The sequence below is a fragment of the Salvelinus fontinalis genome, unplaced genomic scaffold (genome assembly GCF_029448725.1).
Source record: "Salvelinus fontinalis isolate EN_2023a unplaced genomic scaffold, ASM2944872v1 scaffold_0054, whole genome shotgun sequence".
NCBI classification, from domain to species: Eukaryota; Metazoa; Chordata; class Actinopteri; order Salmoniformes; family Salmonidae; genus Salvelinus; species Salvelinus fontinalis.
In genome coordinates, this window is record NW_026600263.1 from 33,622 (window position 1) to 56,905 (window position 23,284).

Genomic DNA, 23,284 nt, shown 5'->3' on the forward strand with positions numbered 1-23,284 from the left:
GGGGGGGGGGGACAGGTACTGTAGTTAGAACCAGGGTCCAGATCCACCGTCTCTATGAGCTGGGGGGGGGGGGGGGGGGGGACAGGTACTGTAGTTAGAACCAGGGTCCAGATCCACCGTCTTTACGGGGGGGGGGGGGGGAGGGGGAGGTACTGTAGTTAGAACCAGGGTCCAGATCCACCGTCTTTATGACCTGGGGGGGGGGGACAGGTACTGTAGTTAGAACCAGGGTCCAGATCCACCGTCTTTATGAGCTGGGGGGGGGGGGGGGGGGGGACAGGTACAGTAGTTAGAACCAGGGTCCAGATCCACCGTCTTTATGGGGGGGGACAGGTACTGTAGTTAGAACCAGGGTCCAGATCCACCGTCTTTATGAGCTGGGGAGGGGGGGGGGGGGGACAGGTACTGTAGTTAGAACCGGGGTCCAGATCCACCGTCTTTATGAGCTGGGGGGGGGGGGAGGGGGGGGGGACAGGTACTGTAGTTAGAACCGGGGTCCAGATCCACCGTCTTTATGAGCTGGGGGGGGGGGGGACGACAGGTACTGTAGTTAGAATCAGGGTCCAGATCCACCGTCTTAATGAGCTGGGGAGGGGGGGGGGGACGACAGGTACTGTAGTTAGAATCAGGGTCCAGATCCACCGTCTTTATGAGCTGGGGGGGGGGGGGGGGGGGGACAGGTACTGTAGTTAGAACCGGGGTCCAGATCCACCGTCTTTATGAGCTGGGGGGGGGGGGGGACGACAGGTACTGTAGTTAGAATCAGGGTCCAGATCCACCGTCTTAATGAGCTGGGGAGGGGGGGGGGGGACGACAGGTACTGTAGTTAGAACCGGGGTCCAGATCCACCGTCTTTATGAGCTGGGGGGGGGGACGGACAGGTACTGTAGTTAGAACCAGGGTCCAGATCCACCGTCTTTATGAGCTGGGGGGGGGTGGGACAGGTACTGTAGTTAGAACCAGGGTCCAGATCCACCGTCTTTATGAGCTGGGGGGGGGGGGACGGACAGGTACTGTAGTTAGAACCAGGGTCCAGATCCACCGTCTTTATGAGCTGGGGGGGGGGATAGGTACTGTAGTTAGAACCAGGGTCCAGATCCACCGTCTTTATGAGCTGGGGGGGGGGACAGGTACTGTAGTTAGAACCAGGGTCCAGATCCACCGTCTTTATGAGCTGGGGGGGGGGGGGGGGACAGGTACTGTAGTTAGAACCAGGGTCCAGATCCACCGTCTTTATGAGCTGGGGGGGGGGGGGGGGGACAGGTACTGTAGTTAGAACCAGGGTCCAGATCCACCGTCTTTATGAGCTGGGGGAGGGGGGGACAGGTACTGTAGTTAGAACCAGGGTCCAGATCCACCGTCTTTATGAGCTGGGGGGGGGGGGGGGGGACAGGTACTGTAGTTAGAACCAGGGTCCAGATCCACCGTCTTTATGAGCTGGGGGAGGGGGGGACAGGTACTGTAGTTAGAACCAGGGTCCAGATCCACCGTCTTTATGAGCTGGGGGGGGGGGGGGGGGGACAGGTACTGTAGTTAGAACCAGGGTCCAGATCCACCGTCTTTATGAGCTGGGGGGGGGGGGGGGGGACGACAGGTACTGTAGTTAGAACCAGGGTCCAGATCCACCGTCTTTATGAGCTGGGGGGGGGACGGGACAGGTACTGTAGTTAGAACCAGGGTCCAGATCCACCGTCTTTATGAGCTGGGGGGGGGGGGGGACGACAGGTACTGTAGTTAGAATCAGGGTCCAGATCCACCGTCTTTATGAGCTGGGGGGGGGGGGGGGGGGGGGGTACAGTAGTTAGAACCAGGGTCCAGATCCACCGTCTTTATGAGCTGGGGGGGGGGGGGGGGGACAGGTACTGTAGTTAGAACCAGGGTCCAGATCCACCGTCTTTATGAGCTGGGGGGGGGGGGGGGGGGGGGGGGGGACAGGTACTGTAGTTAGAACCAGGGTCCAGATCCACCGTCTTTATGAGCTGGGGGGGGGGGGGGTACTGTAGTTAGGACCAGGGTCCAGATCCACCGTCTTTATGAGCTGGGGGGGGGGGGGGTACAGTAGTTAGAACCAGGGTCCAGATCCACCGTCTTTATGAGCTGGGGGGGGGGGGGGGGGACAGGTACTGTAGTTAGAACCAGGGTCCAGATCCACCGTCTTTATGAGCTGGGGGGGGGGGGGGGGGACAGGTACTGTAGTTAGAACCAGGGTCCAGATCCACCGTCTTTATGAGCTGGGGGGGGGGGGGGGGGGGACAGGTACTGTAGTTAGAACCAGGGTCCAGATCCACCGTCTTTATGAGCTGGGGGGGGGGGGTACTGTAGTTAGAACCAGGGTCCAGATCCACCGTCTTTATGAGCTGGGGGGGGGGGGGGGGGACAGGTACTGTAGTTAGAACCAGGGTCCAGATCCACCGTCTTTATGAGCTGGGGGGGGGGGGGGTACTGTAGTTAGAACCAGGGTCCAGATCCACCGTCTTTATGAGCTGGGGGGGGGGGGGGGGGGGGGGTACAGTAGTTAGAACCAGGGTCCAGATCCACCGTCTTTATGAGCTGGGGGGGGGGGGGGGGGGGACAGGTACTGTAGTTAGAACCAGGGTCCAGATCCACCGTCTTTATGAGCTGGGGGGGGGGATAGGTACTGTAGTTAGAACCAGGGTCCAGATCCACCGTCTTTATGAGCTGGGGGGGGGGGGGGGACAGGTACTGTAGTTAGAACCAGGGTCCAGATCCACCGTCTTTATGAGCTGGGGGGGGGGGGGGGACAGGTACTGTAGTTAGAACCAGGGTCCAGATCCACCGTCTTTATGAGCTGGGGGGGGGGGGGGGGGATAGGTACTGTAGTTAGAACCAGGGTCCAGATCCACCGTCTTTATGAGCTGGGGGGGGGGACGGACAGGCACTGTAGTTAGAACCAGGGTCCAGATCCACCGTCTTTATGAGCTGGGGGGGGGGGTACTGTAGTTAGAACCAGGGTCCAGATCCACCGTCTTTATGAGCTGGGGGGGGGGGGGGGGGGGGGGGTACAGTAGTTAGAACCAGGGTCCAGATCCACCGTCTTTATGAGCTGGGGGGGGGGGGGACGGACAGGTACTGTAGTTAGAACCAGGGTCCAGATCCACCGTCTTTATGAGCTGGGGGGGGGGGGGGACAGGTACTGTAGTTAGAACCGGGGTCCAGATCCAATGTCTTTATGAGCTGGGGGGGGGGGGGGGGGGGGACAGGTACTGTAGTTAGAACCGGGGTCCAGATCCACCGTCTTTATGAGCTGGGGGGGGGGGGGGGACAGGTACTGTAGTTAGAACCGGGGTCCAGATCCACCGTCTTTATGAGCTGGGGGGGGGGGGGGGGGGGGGGACAGGTACTGTAGTTAGAACCAGGGTCCAGATCCACCGTCTTTATGAGCTGGGGGTGGGGGGGGACAGGTACTGTAGTTAGAACCAGGGTCCAGATCCACCGTCTTTATGAGCTGGGGGGGGGGGGGACTGTAGTTAGAACCAGGGTCCAGATCCACCGTCTTTATGAGCTGGGGGGGGGGGGGGGGGACAGGTACTGTAGTTAGAACCAGGGTCCAGATCCACCGTCTTTATGAGCTGGGGGGGGGGGGGGGTACTGTAGTTAGAACCAGGGTCCAGATCCACCGTCTTTATGAGCTGGGGGGGGGGGGGGGGGGGGGGGTACAGTAGTTAGAACCAGGGTCCAGATCCACCGTCTTTATGAGCTGGGGGGGGGGGGGGGGACAGGTACTGTAGTTAGAACCAGGGTCCAGATCCACCGTCTTTATGAGCTGGGGGGGGGGATAGGTACTGTAGTTAGAACCAGGGTCCAGATCCACCGTCTTTATGAGCTGGGGGGGGGGGGGGGGACAGGTACTGTAGTTAGAACCAGGGTCCAGATCCACCGTCTTTATGAGCTGGGGGGGGGGGGGGGACAGGTACTGTAGTTAGAACCAGGGTCCAGATCCACCGTCTTTATGAGCTGGGGGGGGGGGGGGGGGATAGGTACTGTAGTTAGAACCAGGGTCCAGATCCACCGTCTTTATGAGCTGGGGGGGGGGACGGACAGGCACTGTAGTTAGAACCAGGGTCAAGATCCACCGTCTTTATGAGCTGGGGGGGGGGGTACTGTAGTTAGAACCAGGGTCCAGATCCACCGTCTTTATGAGCTGGGGGGGGGGGGGGGGGGGGGGTACAGTAGTTAGAACCAGGGTCCAGATCCACCGTCTTTATGAGCTGGGGGGGGGGGGGACGGACAGGTACTGTAGTTAGAACCAGGGTCCAGATCCACCGTCTTTATGAGCTGGGGGGGGGGGGGGGACAGGTACTGTAGTTAGAACCGGGGTCCAGATCCAATGTCTTTATGAGCTGGGGGGGGGGGGGGGGGGACAGGTACTGTAGTTAGAACCGGGGTCCAGATCCACCGTCTTTATGAGCTGGGGGGGGGGGGGGGGGGGGACAGGTACTGTAGTTAGAACCGGGGTCCAGATCCACCGTCTTTATGAGCTGGGGGGGGGGGGGGGGGGGGGGGACAGGTACTGTAGTTAGAACCAGGGTCCAGATCCACCGTCTTTATGAGCTGGGGGTGGGGGGGGACAGGTACTGTAGTTAGAACCAGGGTCCAGATCCACCGTCTTTATGAGCTGGGGGGGGGGGGACGGACAGGTACTGTAGTTAGAACCAGGGTCCAGATCCACCGTCTTTATGAGCTGGGGGGGGGGGGGACGACAGGTACTGTAGTTAGAACCGGGGTCCAGATCCACCGTCTTTATGAGCTGGGGGGGGGGGGGGGGACAGGTACTGTAGTTAGAACCAGGGTCCAGATCCACCGTCTTTATGAGCTGGGGGGGGGGGGGGGGGACAGGTACTGTAGTTAGAACCAGGGTCCAGATCCACCGTCTTTATGAGCTGGGGGGGGGGGGGGGGACAGGTACTGTAGTTAGAACCAGGGTCCAGATCCACCGTCTTTATGAGCTGGGGGGGGGGGGGGGGACAGGTACTGTAGTTAGAACCAGGGTCCAGATCCACCGTCTTTATGAGCTGGGGGGGGGGGGGGGGGTACTGTAGTTAGAACCGGGGTCCAGATCCACCGTCTTTATGAGCTGGGGGGGGGGGGGGGGGGACACAGGTACTGTAGTTAGAACCGGGGTCCAGATCCACCGTCTTTATGAGCTGGGGGGGGGGGGGGGGGGGCGCGGACAGGTACTGTAGTTAGAACCAGGGTCCAGATCCACCGTCTTTATGAGCTGGGGGAGGGGGGGACAGGTACTGTAGTTAGAACCAGGGTCCAGATCCACCGTCTTTATGAGCTGGGGGGGGGGGGGGGGGGGGGGAAAGGTACTGTAGTTAGAACCGGGGTCCAGATCCACCGTCTTTATGAGCTGGGGGGGGGGGGGGGGACAGGTACTGTAGTTAGAACCAGGGTCCAGATCCACCGTCTTTATGAGCTGGGGGGGGGGGGGGGGACAGGTACTGTAGTTAGAACCGGGGTCCAGATCCACCGTCTTTATGAGCTGGGGGGGGGGGGGGGGACAGGTACTGTAGTTAGAACCGGGGTCCAGATCCACCGTCTTTATGAGCTGGGGGGGGGGGGGGGGACAGGTACTGTAGTTAGAACCGGGGTCCAGATCCACCGTCTTTATGAGCTGGGGGGGGGGGGGGGTACTGTAGTTAGAACCAGGGTCCAGATCCACCGTCTTTATGAGCTGGGGGGGGGGGGGGGGACAGGTACTGTAGTTAGAACCAGGGTCCAGATCCACCGTCTTTATGAGCTGGGGGGGGGGGGACGACAGGTACTGTAGTTAGAACCGGGGTCCAGATCCACCGTCTTTATGAGCTGGGGGGGGGGGGGGGGACAGGTACTGGAGTTAGAACCGGGGTCCAGATCCACCGTCTTTATGAGCTGGGGGGGGGGGGGGGGACAGGTACTGTAGTTAGAACCAGGGTCCAGATCCACCGTCTTTATGAGCTGGGGGGGGGGGGGTACTGTAGTTATAACCAGGGTCCAGATCCACCGTCTTTATGAGCTGGGGGGGGGGGGGGGGTACAGTAGTTAGAACCAGGGTCCAGATCCACCGTCTTTATGAGCTGGGGGGGGGGGGGGGGACAGGTACTGTATTTAGAACCAGGGTCCAGATCCACCGTCTTTATGAGCTGGGGGGGGGGGGGGGGGGGGACAGGTACTGTAGTTAGAACCAGGGTCCAGATCCACCGTCTTTATGAGCTGGGGGGGGGGACGGACAGGTACTGTAGTTAGAACCAGGGTCCAGATCCACCGTCTTTATGAGCTGGGGGGGGGGGGGGGACAGGTACTGTAGTTAGAACCAGGGTCCAGATCCACCGTCTTTATGAGCTGGGGGGGGGGGGGGGGGGACAGGTACTGTAGTTAGAACCAGGGTCCAGATCCACCGTCTTTATGAGCTGGGGGGGGGGGGGGGGGGGGACAGGTACTGTAGTTAGAACCAGGGTCCAGATCCACAGTCTTTATGAGCTGGGGGGGGGGGGGGGGACAGGTACTGTAGTTAGAACCAGGGTCCAGATCCACCGTCTTTATGAGCTGGGGGGGGGGGGGGTGGGGGACAGGTACTGTAGTTAGAACCGGGGTCCAGATCCACCGTCTTTATGAGCTGGGGGGGGGGGGGGTGGGGGACAGGTACTGTAGTTAGAACCGGGGTCCAGATCCACCGTCTTTATGAGCTGGGGGGGGGGGGGGGGGGTACTGTAGTTAGAACCAGGGTCCAGATCCACCGTCTTTATGAGCTGGGGGGGGGGGGGGGTACTGTAGTTAGAACCAGGGTCCAGATCCACCGTCTTTATGAGCTGGGGGGGGGGGGGGGGGGGGGGGGGGGTACAGTAGTTAGAACCAGGGTCCAGATCCACCGTCTTTATGAGCTGGGGGGGGGGGACAGGTACTGTAGTTAGAACCAGGGTCCAGATCCACCGTCTTTATGAGCTGGGGGGGGGGGGACAGGTACTGTAGTTAGAACCAGGGTCCAGATCCACCGTCTTTATGAGCTGGGGGGGGGGGGGGGGGGGACAGGTACTGTAGTTAGAACCAGGGTCCAGATCCACCGTCTTTATGAGCTGGGGGGGGGGGGGGGGGGGACAGGTACTGTAGTTAGAACCAGGGTCCAGATCCACCGTCTTTATGAGCTGGGGGGGGGACAGGTACTGTAGTTAGAACCAGGGTCCAGATCCACCGTCTTTATGAGCTGGGGGGGGGGACGGACAGGTACTGTAGTTAGAACCAGGGTCCAGATCCACCGTCTTTATGAGCTGGGGGGGGGGGGGGGACAGGTACTGTAGTTAGAACCAGGGTCCAGATCCACCGTCTTTATGAGCTGGGGGGGGGGGGGGGGGACAGGTACTGTAGTTAGAACCAGGGTCCAGATCCACCGTCTTTATGAGCTGGGGGGGGGGGGGGGGGGGGGGGGGACAGGTACTGTAGTTAGAACCAGGGTCCAGATCCACAGTCTTTATGAGCTGGGGGGGGGGGACAGGTACTGTAGTTAGAACCAGGGTCCAGATCCACCGTCTTTATGAGCTGGGGGGGGGGGGGGGGGGACAGGTACTGTAGTTAGAACCAGGGTCCAGATCCACCGTCTTTATGAGCTGGGGGGGGGGGGGGGTGGGGGACAGGTACTGTAGTTAGAACCGGGGTCCAGATCCACCGTCTTTATGAGCTGGGGGGGGGGGGGGGGTGGGGGACAGGTACTGTAGTTAGAACCAGGGTCCAGATCCACCGTCTTTATGAGCTGGGGGGGGGGGGGGGGTGGGGGACAGGTACTGTAGTTAGAACCGGGGTCCAGATCCACCGTCTTTATGAGCTGGGGGGGGGGGGGGGGGGACACAGGTACTGTAGTTAGAACCGGGGTCCAGATCCACCGTCTTTATGAGCTGGGGGGGGGGGGGGGGGGGGGACAGGTACTGTAGTTAGAACCGGGGTCCAGATCCACCGTCTTTATGAGCTGGGGGGGTTGAGAAGACCTACATCCAGACCACAGCACCACCCACCCCAACCAATCAACACCCCCCCAAGTCAACCACGCCCACACCCCATTTAGGCCCCTCAGATCAGACCTATGCCCCTCCTGCTCACCCCCCCCCCCCACTCCCGCAAAGAGGGCCTCAACATGGAAGTCACACATACACCCAGGCCGTGAGCAGGCAAACAGGCCCAACCCCCACTCTTACACTCGCCCAAGCCAATGGCATGTATCAGATGCTCAGCAGGCTCTGCTCACACTTACTGGTCTGAGGCCAAACCACACGACCAACAACATTGGACACTATATAGAACACAAAGCCTTCACTACCTCATCCTGGGATATACAAGGCCTGAGGTCATCTGCCTTTGGCCTAAAGAGCAGGAACCCGGACTTCACCAAAGAAATCAGAAATACAGACATTGTCATCCTACAAGGAACCTGGTATGGAGGAGATGGACCCACTGGTTGTCCTCTAGGTTACAGAGAGCTGGTAGTCCCATCCACCACACTACCAGGTGGGTGGTATAGAGGAGACGGACCCACTGGTTGCCCTCTAGGTTACAGAGAGCTGGTCGTCCCATCCACCACACTACCAGGTGGGTGGTATAGAGGAGACAGACCCACTGGTTGCCCTCTAGGTTACAGAGAGCTGGTAGTCCCATCCACCACACTACCAGGTGGGTGGTATAGAGGAGACGGACCCACTGGTTGCCCTCTAGGTTACAGAGAGCTGGTAATCCCATCCACCACACTACCAGGTGGGTGGTATAGAGGAGACGGACCCACTGGTTGTCCTCTAGGTTACAGAGAGCTGGTAGTCCCATCCACCACACTACAAGGTGGGTGGTATAGAGGAGACGGACCCACTGGTTGCCCTCTAGGTTACAGAGAGCTGGTAGTCCCATCCACCACACTACCAGGTGGGTGGTATAGAGGAGACGGACCCACTGGTTGTCCTCTAGGTTACAGAGAGCTGGTAGTCCCATCCACCACACTACCAGGTGGGTGGTATAGAGGAGACAGACCCACTGGTTGCCCTCTAGGTTACAGAGAGCTGGTAGTCCCATCCACCACACTACCAGGTGGGTGGTATAGAGGAGACGGACCCACTGGTTGCCCTCTGGGTTACAGAGAGCTGGTAGTCCCATCCACCACACTACCAGGTGGGTGGTATAGAGGAGACGGACCCACTGGTTGTCCTCTAGGTTACAGAGAGCTGGTAGTCCCATCCACCACACTACCAGGTGGGTGGTATAGAGGAGACAGACCCACTGGTTGCCCTCTAGGTTACAGAGAGCTGGTAGTCCCATCCACCACACTACCAGGTGGGTGGTATAGAGGAGACGGACCCACTGGTTGTCCTCTAGTTTACAGAGAGCTGGTAGTCCCATCCACCACACTACCAGGTGGGTGGTATAGAGGAGACAGACCCACTGGTTGCCCTCTAGGTTACAGAGAGCTGGTAGTCCCATCCACCACACTACCAGGTGGGTGGTATAGAGGAGACGGACCCACTGGTTGTCCTCTAGGTTACAGAGAGCTGGTAGTCCCATCCACCACACTACCAGGTGGGTGGTATAGAGGAGACAGACCCACTGGTTGCCCTCTAGGTTACAGAGAGCTGGTAGTCCCATCCACAACACTACCAGGTGGGTGGTATAGAGGAGACGGACCCACTGGTTGTCCTCTAGGTTACAGAGAGCTGGTAGTCCCATCCACCACACTACCAGGTGGGTGGTATAGAGGAGACGGACCCACTGGTTGTCCTCTAGGTTACAGAGAGCTGGTAGTCCCATCCACCACACTACCAGGTGGGTGGTATAGAGGAGACAGACCCACTGGTTGCCCTCTAGGTTACAGAGAGCTGGTAGTCCCATCCACAACACTACCAGGTGGGTGGTATAGAGGAGACGGACCCACTGGTTGTCCTCTAGGTTACAGAGAGCTGGTAGTCCCATCCACCACACTACCAGGTGGGTGGTATAGAGGAGACAGACCCACTGGTTGCCCTCTAGGTTACAGAGAGCTGGTAGTCCCATCCACCACTACCAGGTGTGTGGTATAGAGGAGACGGACCCAATGGTTGTCCTCTAGGTTACAGAGAGCTGGTAGTCCCATCCACCACACTACCAGGTGGGTGGTATAGAGGAGACGGACCCACTGGTTGTCCTCTAGGTTACAGAGAGCTGGTAGTCCCATCCACCACACTACCAGGTGGGTGGTATAGAGGAGACAGACCCACTGGTTGCCCTCTAGGTTACAGAGAGCTGGTAGTCCCATCCACCACACTACCAGGTGGGTGGTATAGAGTAGACGGACCCACTGGTTGCCCTCTGGGTTACAGAGAGCTGGTAGTCCCATCCACCACACTACCAGGTGGGTGGTATAGAGGAGATGGACCCACTGGTTGTCCTCTAGGTTACAGAGAGCTGGTAGTCCCATCCACCACACTACCAGGTGGGTGGTATAGAGGAGACAGACCCACTGGTTGCCCTCTAGGTTACAGAGAGCTGGTAGTCCCATCCACCACACTACCAGGTGGGTGGTATAGAGGAGACGGACCCACTGGTTGTCCTCTAGGTTACAGAGAGCTGGTAGTCCCATCAGCCACACTACCAGGTGTGTGGTATAGAGGAGACGGACCCAATGGTTGCCCTCTAGGTTACAGAGAGCTGGTAGTCCCATCCACCACACTACCAGGTGGGTGGTATAGAGGAGACAGACCCACTGGTTTCCCTCTAGGGTACAGAGAGCTGGTAGTCCCATCCACCACACTACCAGGTGGGTGGTATAGTGGTATAGAGGAGACGGACCCACTGGTTGTCCTCTAGGTTACAGAGAGCTGGTAGTCCCATCCACCACTACCAGGTGGGTGGTATAGAGGAGACAGAGCCACTGGTTGTCCTCTAGGTTACAGAGAGCTAGTAGTCCCATCCACCAAACTACCAGGTGTGAAACAGGGAAGGGACTCAGGGGGAATGCTAATTTGGTATAGAGCAGATCTAACTCACTCCATTAAATTAATCAAAACCGGAACATTTTACATTTGGCTAGAAATTCCACAGGAAATGATCTCAACAGAGAAAAATGTCTTCCTGTGTGCTTCCTATAATCCCCCCACGATAACCCCCATACTTTAATGATGACGGCTTCTATAGGAGGGGTACACCTATAGCTCATCTCTTGGCAGTAGTACTGTAGACTACTTTATCACGGACCTCAACCCAGAGTCTCTCAGAGCGTTCACAGTGACACCCCTATCAGACCACAGCAAAACCACAGTCTACTTGAACAGAGCAATACTCAACCATGAGTCATAATGCTGAACAAACTGCGTACTATTAAGAAATGCTACAGATGGAAGGAAGGTACAAACCTACCAAACAACTATTGGCCAACAACAAATCCAATCCCTCCTCGGCAACTTCCTGGACAAAATGTTTCCCTGCAGTAGTGAAGGTGTAAACTTAGCAGTAGGAAGTCTGAACAATATATTTGATCAGCTAACAGATCACATTTAAATCCCAGCAGAAAACCTAAGACAGCTTACAACAATGACAAATGGTTTGATGAAGAATGTAAAAACCTAAAAAAAGAAATTGAGAAACCTGTCCAACCAAAAACACAGAACCAGAAAACCTGAGTCTACGCCTTCACTCTGGTGAATCACTAAAACAATACAGAAATACACTACGGAAAAAGAAGGAACAGCACGTCAGAAATCAGCTCATTGTACCTGAAGAATCCATAGACTCTAACCACTTCTGGGAAAATTGGAACAAAATGGAGATGTGTGGGTAAACCACTTCTCCAATCTTGTTGGCTTTATAACAAAGAACAAACAGCAAAAAGATATACATGATCAAATACAAATCTTAGAATCAACTATTAAATAAAAACTACCAGAATTCTCCAATTACCTTGAATGAAGGTAAAAAATAAAACCCTCCAACCCAAAAAGGCCTGTGGTGTTGATGGTATCCTTAATGAAATTATAAAATATACAGACCGCGAATTCCAATTGGCTTAAACTCTATCATCCCACAAAATGGGACAAACACCCAATTGAGCATGCAGAATTCTGCTAAAATATACTCTGTGTCCAATGCAAAACCGTTGCCATGACAAAGGGGCAACCAATGGAACGCAAGCAACATTGTATATACAGTCGTGGCCAAAAGTTTTGAGAACGACACAAATATTAATTTTCACAAAGTCTACTGCCTCAGTTTGTATGATGGCAATTTGCATATACTCCAGAATGTTATGAAGAGTGATCAGATGAATTGTAATTAATTGCAAAGTCCATCTTTGCCATGCAAATGAACTGAATCGCCCAAAAACATTTCCATTGCATTTTAGCCCTGCCACAAAAGGACCAGCTGACATCATGTCAGTGATTCTCTCGTTAACACAGGTGTGAGTGTTGACGAGGACAAGGCTGGAGATCACTCTGTCATGCTTATTGAGTTCGAATAACAGACTGGAAGCTTCAAAAGGAGGGTGGTGCTTGGAATCATTGTTCTTCCTCTCTGTCAACCATAGTTACCTGCAAGGAAACACGTGCCGTCATCATTGCTTTGTACAAAAAGGGCTTCACAGACAAGGATATTGCTGCCAGTAAGATTGCACATAAATCAACCATTTATCAGATCATCAAGAACTTCAAAGAGAGCGGTTCAATTGTTGTGAAGAAAGCTTCAGGGCGCCCAAGAAAGTCCAGCAAGCGCCAGGACCGTCTCCTAAAGTTGATTCAGCTGCGGGATCGGGGCACCACCAGTACAGAGCTTGCTCAGGAATGGCAGCAGGCAGGTGTGAGTGCATCTGCACGCACAGTGAGGCGAAGACTTTTGGAGGATGGCCTGGTGTCAAGAAGGGCAGCAAAGAAGCCACTTCTCTCCAGGAAAAACATCAGGGACAGACTGATATTCTGCAAAAGGTACAGGGATTGGACTGCTGAGGATTGGAGTAAAGTCATTTTCTCTGATTAATCCCCTTTCTGATTGTTTGGGGCATCCGGAAAAAAGCTTGTCCGGAGAAGACAAGGTGAGCGCTACCATCAGTCCTGTGTCATGCCAACAGTAAAGCATCCTGAGACCATTCATGTGTGGGGTTGCTTCTCTGCTAAGGGAGTGGGCTCACTCACAATTTTGCCTAAAAACACAGCCATGAATAAAGAATGGTACCAACACATCCTCCTAGAGCAACTTCTCCCAACCATCCAGGAACAGTTTGGTGACGAACAATGCCTTTTCCAGCATGATGGAGCACCTTGCCATAAGGCAAAAGTAAGTGGCTCGGGATAACTAAGTGGCTCGGGGAACATAACATCAATATTTTGGGTCCATGGCCAGGAAACTCCCCAGACCTTAATCCCATTGAGAACTTGTGGTCAATCCTCAAGAGGCGGGTGGACAAACAAAAACCCACAAATTCTGACAAACTCCAAGCATTGATTATACAAGAATGGGCTGCCATCAGTCAGGATGTGGCCCAGAAGTTAATTGACTGCATGCCAGGGCAGATTGCAGAGGTCTTGAAAAAGAACGGTATAATATTGACTCTTTGCATCAACTTCATGTAATTGTCAATAAAAGCCTTTGACACTTATGAAATGCTTGTAATTATACTTCAGTATTCCATAGTAACATCTGACAAAAATATATAAAGACACTGAAGCAGCGAACTGTCGAAATTAATATTTGTGTCATTCTCAAAACATTTGTCCACAACCTATATTATATTATATATATAATATAATATATATATTATATTATATTATATTATATTATATTATATTATATTATATTATATTATATATATATATATATATATTTATATATATATATGTTAATTTAATTTCCCTTTCAGACTTCAACTACTTGCACATTGAACACAGCCAATAATATAACATTTGAAATGTCCATATTCTTTAAAAACGACAAAGCCCTTTGAATTGAGAGAGAGAGAGAAAGGTAATTACTGAACGGGTCTATCTAGTATTGATGTGTGTGTGTGTGTGTGTGTGTGTGTGTGTGTGTGTGTGTGTGTGTGTGTGTGTGTGTGTGTGTGTGTGTGTGTGTGTGTGTGTGTGTGTGTGTGTGTGTGTGTGTGTGTGTGTGTACACACTGGAAGCGTACCCTTTTGCCGGCACGAGCAAAGCATAAGCCACTTTATCAAGTGTTCTCTTGAGCTACACGTCAACATCTAGAAAACAGAACCAGGGCATACCTGGAGCATCTCACACTCTGTAGAAGGCCTGTTAGGGGTCAGGGGTTAGGGGTCAGGGGTTAAGGGTCAGGGGTTAAGGGTCAGGGGTTAGGGGTTAGGCTTACATTCAGAGGGAAGTAGTCTCTGAAGTGTTTCCAGACACTGCAGTTCCGAAGCCACTCTGACCTCCGACCTCCGCTGGTGGGTGTGTCCCTGTCCAGATACAGCCAACCAGCATACAGCGCCGCCAGAACCCACCAATCAGAGACGCACAGCAACACATACCCTGCTAGACAACACTGGGCTGGGGGGAGGGGGGGGGGAATAGAGCAGACATGATATTGGTCAGTTACTCGCTGAATAATAATAAGGTCACATATTTGATAAAGGAGAGCAGTTTGTGTTAGTGTCTTTGTGTGTGTCTTTGTGTGTGTGTGTGTGTATGTGTGTCCATTCTCACCCACACACCCCCCTGTCCCCTACTCCTAACAAGGTGACCCCAGCTTCACTACAGAGACAGAGGTAAAGGTACTGGTCGATACCATGTCAGCATTGGAAGGTGACCCCAGCTTCACTACAGAGACAGAGGTAAAGGTACTGGTCGATACCATGTCAGCATTGGAAGGTGACCCCAGCTTCACTACAGAGACAGAGGTAAAGGTACTGGTCGATACCATGTCAGCATTGGAAGGTGACCCCAGCTTCACTACAGAGACAGAGGTAAAGGTACTGGTCGATACCATGTCAGCATTGGAAGGTGACCCCAGCTTCACTACAGAGACAGAGGTAAAGGTACTGGTCGATACCATGTCAGCATTGGAAGGTGACCCCAGCTTCACTACAGAGACAGAGGTAAAGGTACTGGTCGATACCATGTCAGCATTGGAAGGTGACCCCAGCTTCACTACAGAGACAGAGGTAAAGGTACTGGTCGATACCATGTCAGCATTGGAAGGTGACCCCAGCTTCACTACAGAGACAGAGGTAAAGGTACTGGTCGATACCATGTCAGCATTGGAAGGTGACCCCAGCTTCACTACAGAGACAGAGGTAAAGGTACTGGTCGATACCATGTCAGCATTGGAAGGTGACCCCAGCTTCACTACAGAGACAGAGGTAAAGGTACTGGTCGATACCATGTCAGCATTGGAAGGTGACCCCAGCTTCACTACAGAGACAGAGGTAAAGGTACTGGTCGATACCATGTCAGCATTGGAAGGTGACCCCAGCTTCACTACAGAGACAGAGGTAAAGGTACTGGTCGATACCATGTCAGCATTGGAAGGTGACCCCAGCTTCACTACAGAGACAGAGGTAAAGGTACTGGTCGATACCATGTCAGCATTGGAAGGTGACCCCAGCTTCACTACAGAGACAGAGGTAAAGGTACTGGTCGATACCATGTCAGCATTGGAAGGTGATTTTGTCTCAGTACATTCAACAGATAACAGCTGTTGTCAAGGAAGTGAGGTTGTGTTTACACAGGATGTACCGCCCCCACCTACCGTCAACCAATCATATCAATGTGTAGCTATACAGAGTCCTCTGCATTGTTACAACATGTGGGAGGAGCATGGTGATGTGGTACAGAGCTGGATTTGACCTCTAGGAGGAGCATGGCCCTGTGGTACAGAGCTGGATTTGACCTCTAGGAGGAGCATGGCCCTGTGGTACAGAGCTGGATTTGACCTCTGGGAGGAGCATGGCCCTGTGGTACAGAGCTGGATTTGACCTCTGGGAGGAGCATGGCCCTGTGGTACAGAGCTGGATTTGACCTCTGGGAGGAGCATGGTGGTGTGGTACAGAGATGGATTTGACCTCTGGGAGGAGCATAGTGACGTGGTACAGAGATGGATTTGACCTCTGCATGTCTCTGGAGGCTGCACAATTGCATCACACCCTCCGACTACATGGCTTTTAGTGTAAGGGTTAGAGGGTAAAGGTTAGAGGGTAAAGGTTAGAGGGTAAAGGTTAGAGGGTAAAGGTTAGAGGGTAAAGGTTAGAGGGTAAAGGTTAGAGGGTAAAGGTTAGAGGGTAAAGGTTAGAGGGTAAAGGTTAGAGGGTAAAGGTTAGAGGGTAAAGGTTAGAGGGTAAAGGTTAGAGGGTAAAGGTTAGAGGGTAAAGGTTAGAGATTAAAGGTTAGAGATTAAAGGTTAGACAGATCAGTTCATTGTGAGGTCAGGGAGTCCAGAGAGACCAGCTGAGAGCCAATCATATGGAACCAGAAAGTCTAGAATCCTCTGTATAGAATCTGAACTCCCTCCAGCTGTTATAATGGATAGAGGACTACTGCTAACTGCTTGGCTTCTCCACTGTTTACTGGGCTCCCTCCAGCTGTTATAATGGATAGAGGACTACTGCTAACTGCCTGGCTTCTCCACTGTTTACTGGGCCTCCAGCTGTTATAATGGATAGAGGACTACTGCTAACTGCTTGGCTTCTCCACTGTTTACTGGGCTCCCTCCAGCTGTTATAATGGATAGAGGAATGCTGCTAACTGCTTGGCTTCTCCACTGTTTACTGGGCTCCCTCCAGCTGTTATAATGGATAGAGGACTGCTGCTAACTGCCTGGCTTCTCCACTGTTTACTGGGCCTCCAGCTGTTATAATGGATAGAGGACTACTGCTAACTGCTTGGCTTCTCCACTGTTTACTGGGCTCCCTCCAGCTGTTATAATGGATAGAGGAATGCTGCTAACTGCTTGGCTTCTCCACTGTTTACTGGGCTCCCTCCAGCTGTTATAATGGATAGAGGACTGCTGCTAACTGCTTGGCTTCTCCACTGTTTACTGGGCTCCCTCCAGCTGTTATAATGGATAGAGGAATGCTGCTAACTGCTTGGCTTCTCCACTGTTTACTGGGCTCCCTCCAGCTGTTATAATGGATAGAGGACTGCTGCTAACTGCTTGGCTTCTCCACTGTTTACTGGGCTCCCTCCAGCTGTTATAATGGATAGAGGACTGCTGCTAACTGCTTGGCTTCTCCACTGTCCCGTTTACTGGGCTCCCTCCAGCTGTTATAATGGATAGAGGAATGCTGCTAACTGCTTGGCTTCTCCACTGTTTACTGGGCTCCCTCCAGCTGTTATAATGGATAGAGGACTACTGCTAACTGCTTGGCTTCTCCACTGTTTACTGGGCTCCCTCCAGCTGTTATAATGGATAGAGGACTGCTGCTAACTGCTTGGCTTCTCCACTGTTTACTGGGCTCCCTCCAGCTGTTATAATGGATAGAGGAATGCTGCTAACTGCTTGGCTTCTCCACTGTTTACTGGGCTCCCTCCAGCTGTTATAATGGATAGAGGACTGCTGCTAACTGCTTGGCTTCTCCACTGTTTACTGGGCTCCCTCCAGCTGTTATAATGGATAGAGGAATGCTGCTAACTGCTTGGCTTCTCCACTGTTTACTGGGCTCCCTCCAGCTGTTATAATGGATAGAGGACTGCTGCTAACTGCTTGGCTTCTCCACTGTTTACTGGGCTCCCTCCAGCTGTTATAATGGATAGAGGAATGCTGCTAACTGCTTGGCTTCTCCACTGTTTACTGGGCTCCCTCCAGCTGTTATAATGGATAGAGGAATGCTGCTAACTGCTTGGCTTCTCCACTGTTTACTGGGCTCCCTCCAGCTGTTATAATGGATAGAGGACTGCTGCTAACTGCTTGGCTTCTCCACTGTTTACTGGGCTCCCTCCAGCTGTTATAATGGATAGAGGAATGCTGCTAACTGCTTGGCTTCTCCACTGTTTACTGGGCTCCCTCCAGCTGTTATAATGGATAGAGGACTACTGCTAACTGCTTGGCTTCTCCACTGTTTACTGGGCTCCCTCCAGCTGTTATAATGGATAGAGGACTGCTGCTAACTGCTTGGCTTCTCCACTGTTTACTGGGCTCCCTCCAGCTGTTATAATGGATAGAGGAATGCTGCTAACTGCTTGGCTTCTCCACTGTTTACTGGGCTCCCTCCAGCTGTTATAATGGATAGAGGACTGCTGCTAACTGCTTGGCTTCTCCACTGTTTACTGGGCTCCCTCCAGCTGTTATAATGGATAGAGGACTGCTGCTAACTGCTTGGCTTCTCCACTGTTTACTGGGCCTCCAGCTGTTATAATGGATAGAGGAATGCTGCTAACTGCTTGGCTTCTCCACTGTTTACTGGGCCTCCAGCTGTTATAATGGATAGAGGACTGCTGCTAACTGCTTGGCTTCTCCACTGTCCCGTTTACTGGGCTCCCTCCAGCTGTTATAATGGATAGAGGAATGCTGCTAACTGCTTGGCTTCTCCACTGTTTACTGGGCTCCCTCCAGCTGTTATAATGGATAGAGGACTGCTGCTAACTGCCTGGCTTCTCCACTGTTTACTGGGCTCCCTCCAGCTGTTATAATGGATAGAGGAATGCTGCTAACTGCTTGGCTTCTCCACTGTTTACTGGGCTCCCTCCAGCTGTTATAATGGATAGAGGACTGCTGCTAACTGCTTGGCTTCTCCACTGTTTACTGGGCTCCCTCCAGCTGTTATAATGGATAGAGGAATGCTGCTAACTGCTTGGCTTCTCCACTGTTTACTGGGCTCCCTCCAGCTGTTATAATGGATAGAGGAATGCTGCTAACTGCTTGGCTTCTCCACTGTTTACTGGGCTCCCTCCAGCTGTTATAATGGATAGAGGACTACTGCTAACTGCTTGGCTTCTCCACTGTTTACTGGGCTCCCTCCAGCTGTTATAATGGATAGAGGACTGCTGCTAACTGCCTGGCTTCTCCACTGTCCCGTTTACTGGGCTCCCTCCAGCTGTTATAATGGATAGAGGACTGCTGCTAACTGCCTGGCTTCTCCACTGTTTACTGGGCTCCCTCCAGCTGTTATAATGGATAGAGGACTGCTGCTAACTGCTTGGCTTCTCCACTGTTTACTGGGCTCCCTCCAGCTGTTATAATGGATAGAGGACTACTGCTAACTGCTTGGCTTCTCCACTGTTTACTGGGCTCCCTCCAGCTGTTATAATGGATAGAGGAATGCTGCTAACTGCTTGGCTTCTCCACTGTTTACTGGGCTCCCTCCAGCTGTTATAATGGATAGAGGACTGCTGCTAACTGCTTGGCTTCTCCACTGTCCCGTTTACTGGGCTCCCTCCAGCTGTTATAATGGATAGAGGACTACTGCTAACTGCTTGGCTTCTCCACTGTTTACTGGGCTCCCTCCAGCTGTTATAATGGATAGAGGAATGCTGCTAACTGCTTGGCTTCTCCACTGTTTACTGGGCTCCCTCCAGCTGTTATAATGGATAGAGGACTGCTGCTAACTGCTTGGCTTCTCCACTGTTTACTGGGCTCCCTCCAGCTGTTATAATGGATAGAGGAATGCTGCTAACTGCTTGGCTTCTCCACTGTTTACTGGGCTCCCTCCAGCTGTTATAATGGATAGAGGACTGCTGCTAACTGCTTGGCTTCTCCACTGTTTACTGGGCTCCCTCCAGCTGTTATAATGGATAGAGGAATGCTGCTAACTGCTTGGCTTCTCCACTGTTTACTGGGCTCCCTCCAGCTGTTATAATGGATAGAGGAATGCTGCTAACTGCCTGGCTTCTCCACTGTTTACTGGGCTCCCTCCAGCTGTTATAATGGATAGAGGAATGCTGCTAACTGCTTGGCTTCTCCACTGTTTACTGGGCTCCCTCCAGCTGTTATAATGGATAGAGGAATGCTGCTAACTGCTTGGCTTCTCCACTGTTTACTGGGCTCCCTCCAGCTGTTATAATGGATAGAGGACTGCTGCTAACTGCCTGGCTTCTCCACTGTCCCGTTTACTGGGCTCCCTCCAGCTGTTATAATGGATAGAGGACTGCTGCTAACTGCCTGGCTTCTCCACTGTTTACTGGGCTCCCTCCAGCTGTTATAATGGATAGAGGACTGCTGCTAACTGCTTGGCTTCTCCACTGTTTACTGGGCTCCCTCCAGCTGTTATAATGGATAGAGGACTGCTGCTAACTGCTTGGCTTCTCCACTGTCCCGTTTACTGGGCTCCCTCCAGCTGTTATAATGGATAGAGGACTACTGCTAACTGCTTGGCTTCTCCACTGTTTACTGGGCTCCCTCCAGCTGTTATAATGGATAGAGGAATGCTGCTAACTGCTTGGCTTCTCCACTGTTTACTGGGCTCCCTCCAGCTGTTATAATGGATAGAGGACTGCTGCTAACTGCTTGGCTTCTCCACTGTTTACTGGGCTCCCTCCAGCTGTTATAATGGATAGAGGAATGCTGCTAACTGCCTGGCTTCTCCACTGTTTACTGGGCTCCCTCCAGCTGTTATAATGGATAGAGGACTGCTGCCTACTGCTTGGCTTCTCCACTGTTTACTGGGCTCCCTCCAGCTGTTATAATGGATAGAGGACTACTGCTAACTGCTTGGCTTCTCCACTGTCCCGTTTACTGGGCTCCCTCCAGCTGTTATAATGGATAGAGGACTGCTGCTAACTGCTTGGCTTCTCCACTGTTTACTGGGCTCCCTCCAGCTGTTATAATGGATAGAGGAATGCTGCTAACTGCTTGGCTTCTCCACTGTTTACTGGGCTCCCTCCAGCTGTTATAATGGATAGAGGACTGCTGCTAACTGCTTGGCTTCTCCACTGTTTACTGGGCTCCCTCCAGCTGTTATAATGGATAGAGGACTGCTGCTAACTGCTTGGCTTCTCCACTGTTTACTGGGCTCCCTCCAGCTGTTATAATGGATAGAGGAATGCTGCTAACTGCTTGGCTTCTCCACTGTTTACTGGGCTCCCTCCAGCTGTTATAATGGATAGAGGACTACTGCTAACTGCTTGGCTTCTCCACTGTTTACTGGGCTCCCTCCAGCTGTTATAATGGATAGAGGACTGCTGCTAACTGCTTGGCTTCTCCACTGTTTACTGGGCTCCCTCCAGCTGTTATAATGGATAGAGGACTGCTGCTAACTGCTTGGCTTCTCCACTGTTTACTGGGCTCCCTCCAGCTGTTATAATGGATAGAGGAATGCTGCTAACTGCCTGGCTTCTCCACTGTTTACTGGGCTCCCTCCAGCTGTTATAATGGATAGAGGACTGCTGCCTACTGCTTGGCTTCTCCACTGTTTACTGGGCTCCCTCCAGCTGTTATAATGGATAGAGGACTACTGCTAACTGCTTGGCTTCTCCACTGTCCCGTTTACTGGGCTCCCTCCAGCTGTTATAATGGATAGAGGACTGCTGCTAACTGCTTGGCTTCTCCACTGTTTACTGGGCTCCCTCCAGCTGTTATAATGGATAGAGGACTACTGCTAACTGCTTGGCTTCTCCACTGTTTACTGGGCTCCCTCCAGCTGTTATAATGGATAGAGGAATGCTGCTAACTGCTTGGCTTCTCCACTGTTTACTGGGCTCCCTCCAGCTGTTATAATGGATAGAGGACTGCTGCTAACTGCTTGGCTTCTCCACTGTTTACTGGGCCTCCAGCTGTTATAATGGATAGAGGACTGCTGCTAACTGCTTGGCTTCTCCACTGTTTACTGGGCTCCCTCCAGCTGTTATAATGGATAGAGGACTGCTGCTAACTGCTTGGCTTCTCCACTGTTTACTGGGCTCCCTCCAGCTGTTATAATGGATAGAGGACTGCTGCTAACTGCTTGGCTTCTCCACTGTTTACTGGGCTCCCTCCAGCTGTTATAATGGATAGAGGAATGCTGCTAACTGCTTGGCTTCTCCACTGTTTACTGGGCTCCCTCCAGCTGTTATAATGGATAGAGGAATGCTGCTAACTGCTTGGCTTCTCCACTGTTTACTGGGCTCCCTCCAGCTGTTATAATGGATAGAGGACTGCTGCTAACTGCTTGGCTTCTCCACTGTTTACTGGGCTCCCTCCAGCTGTTATAATGGATAGAGGACTGCTGCTAACTGCTTGGCTTCTCCACTGTCCCGTTTACTGGGCTCCCTCCAGCTGTTATAATGGATAGAGGAATGCTGCTAACTGCTTGGCTTCTCCACTGTTTACTGGGCTCCCTCCAGCTGTTATAATGGATAGAGGACTGCTGCTAACTGCCTGGCTTCTCCACTGTTTACTGGGCTCCCTCCAGCTGTTATAATGGATAGAGGACTGCTGCTAACTGCTTGGCTTCTCCACTGTTTACTGGGCTCCCTCCAGCTGTTATAATGGATAGAGGACTGCTGCTAACTGCTTGGCTTCTCCACTGTTTACTGGGCTCCCTCCAGCTGTTATAATGGATAGAGGACTGCTGCTAACTGCTTGGCTTCTCCACTGTTTACTGGGCTCCCTCCAGCTGTTATAATGGATAGAGGAATGCTGCTAACTGCTTGGCTTCTCCACTGTCCCGTTTACTGGGCTCCCTCCAGCTGTTATAATGGATAGAGGACTGCTGCTAACTGCTTGGCTTCTCCACTGTTTACTGGGCTCCCTCCAGCTGTTATAATGGATAGAGGACTGCTGCTAACTGCTTGGCTTCTCCACTGTTTACTGGGCTCCCTCCAGCTGTTATAATGGATAGAGGACTGCTGCTAACTGCTTGGCTTCTCCACTGTTTACTGGGCTCCCTCCAGCTGTTATAATGGATAGAGGAATGCTGCTAACTGCTTGGCTTCTCCACTGTTTACTGGGCTCCCTCCAGCTGTTATAATGGATAGAGGAATGCTGCTAACTGCTTGGCTTCTCCACTGTTTACTGGGCTCCCTCCAGCTGTTATAATGGATAGAGGAATGCTGCTAACTGCTTGGCTTCTCCACTGTTTACTGGGCTCCCTCCAGCTGTTATAATGGATAGAGGACTGCTGCTAACTGCTTGGCTTCTCCACTGTCCCGTTTACTGGGCTCCCTCCAGCTGTTATAATGGATAGAGGACTGCTGCTAACTGCTTGGCTTCTCCACTGTTTACTGGGCTCCCTCCAGCTGTTATAATGGATAGAGGAATGCTGCTAACTGCTTGGCTTCTCCACTGTTTACTGGGCTCCCTCCAGCTGTTATAATGGATAGAGGACTGCTGCTAACTGCTTGGCTTCTCCACTGTCCCGTTTACTGGGCTCCCTCCAGCTGTTATAATGGATAGAGGACTGCTGCTAACTGCTTGGCTTCTCCACTGT

The 23,284-nt window shown here is 52.9% G+C and overlaps 1 protein-coding gene across 4 annotated transcripts in view; it reads right to left on the minus strand.

The window, feature by feature from the left end:
- The window catches only part of LOC129842575 (2-acylglycerol O-acyltransferase 1-like), a 53,974-nt gene that overhangs the window by 25,439 nt on the left and 5,251 nt on the right, over nt 1-23,284 (minus strand). For all 4 annotated transcript variants that reach the window (XM_055911184.1, XM_055911185.1, XM_055911183.1 and 1 more), the window contains exon 2: nt 14,317-14,495. In XM_055911184.1, coding sequence (XP_055767159.1) covers nt 14,317-14,495 — 179 coding nt within the window. The remainder of the gene's footprint in view (nt 1-14,316; nt 14,496-23,284) is intronic.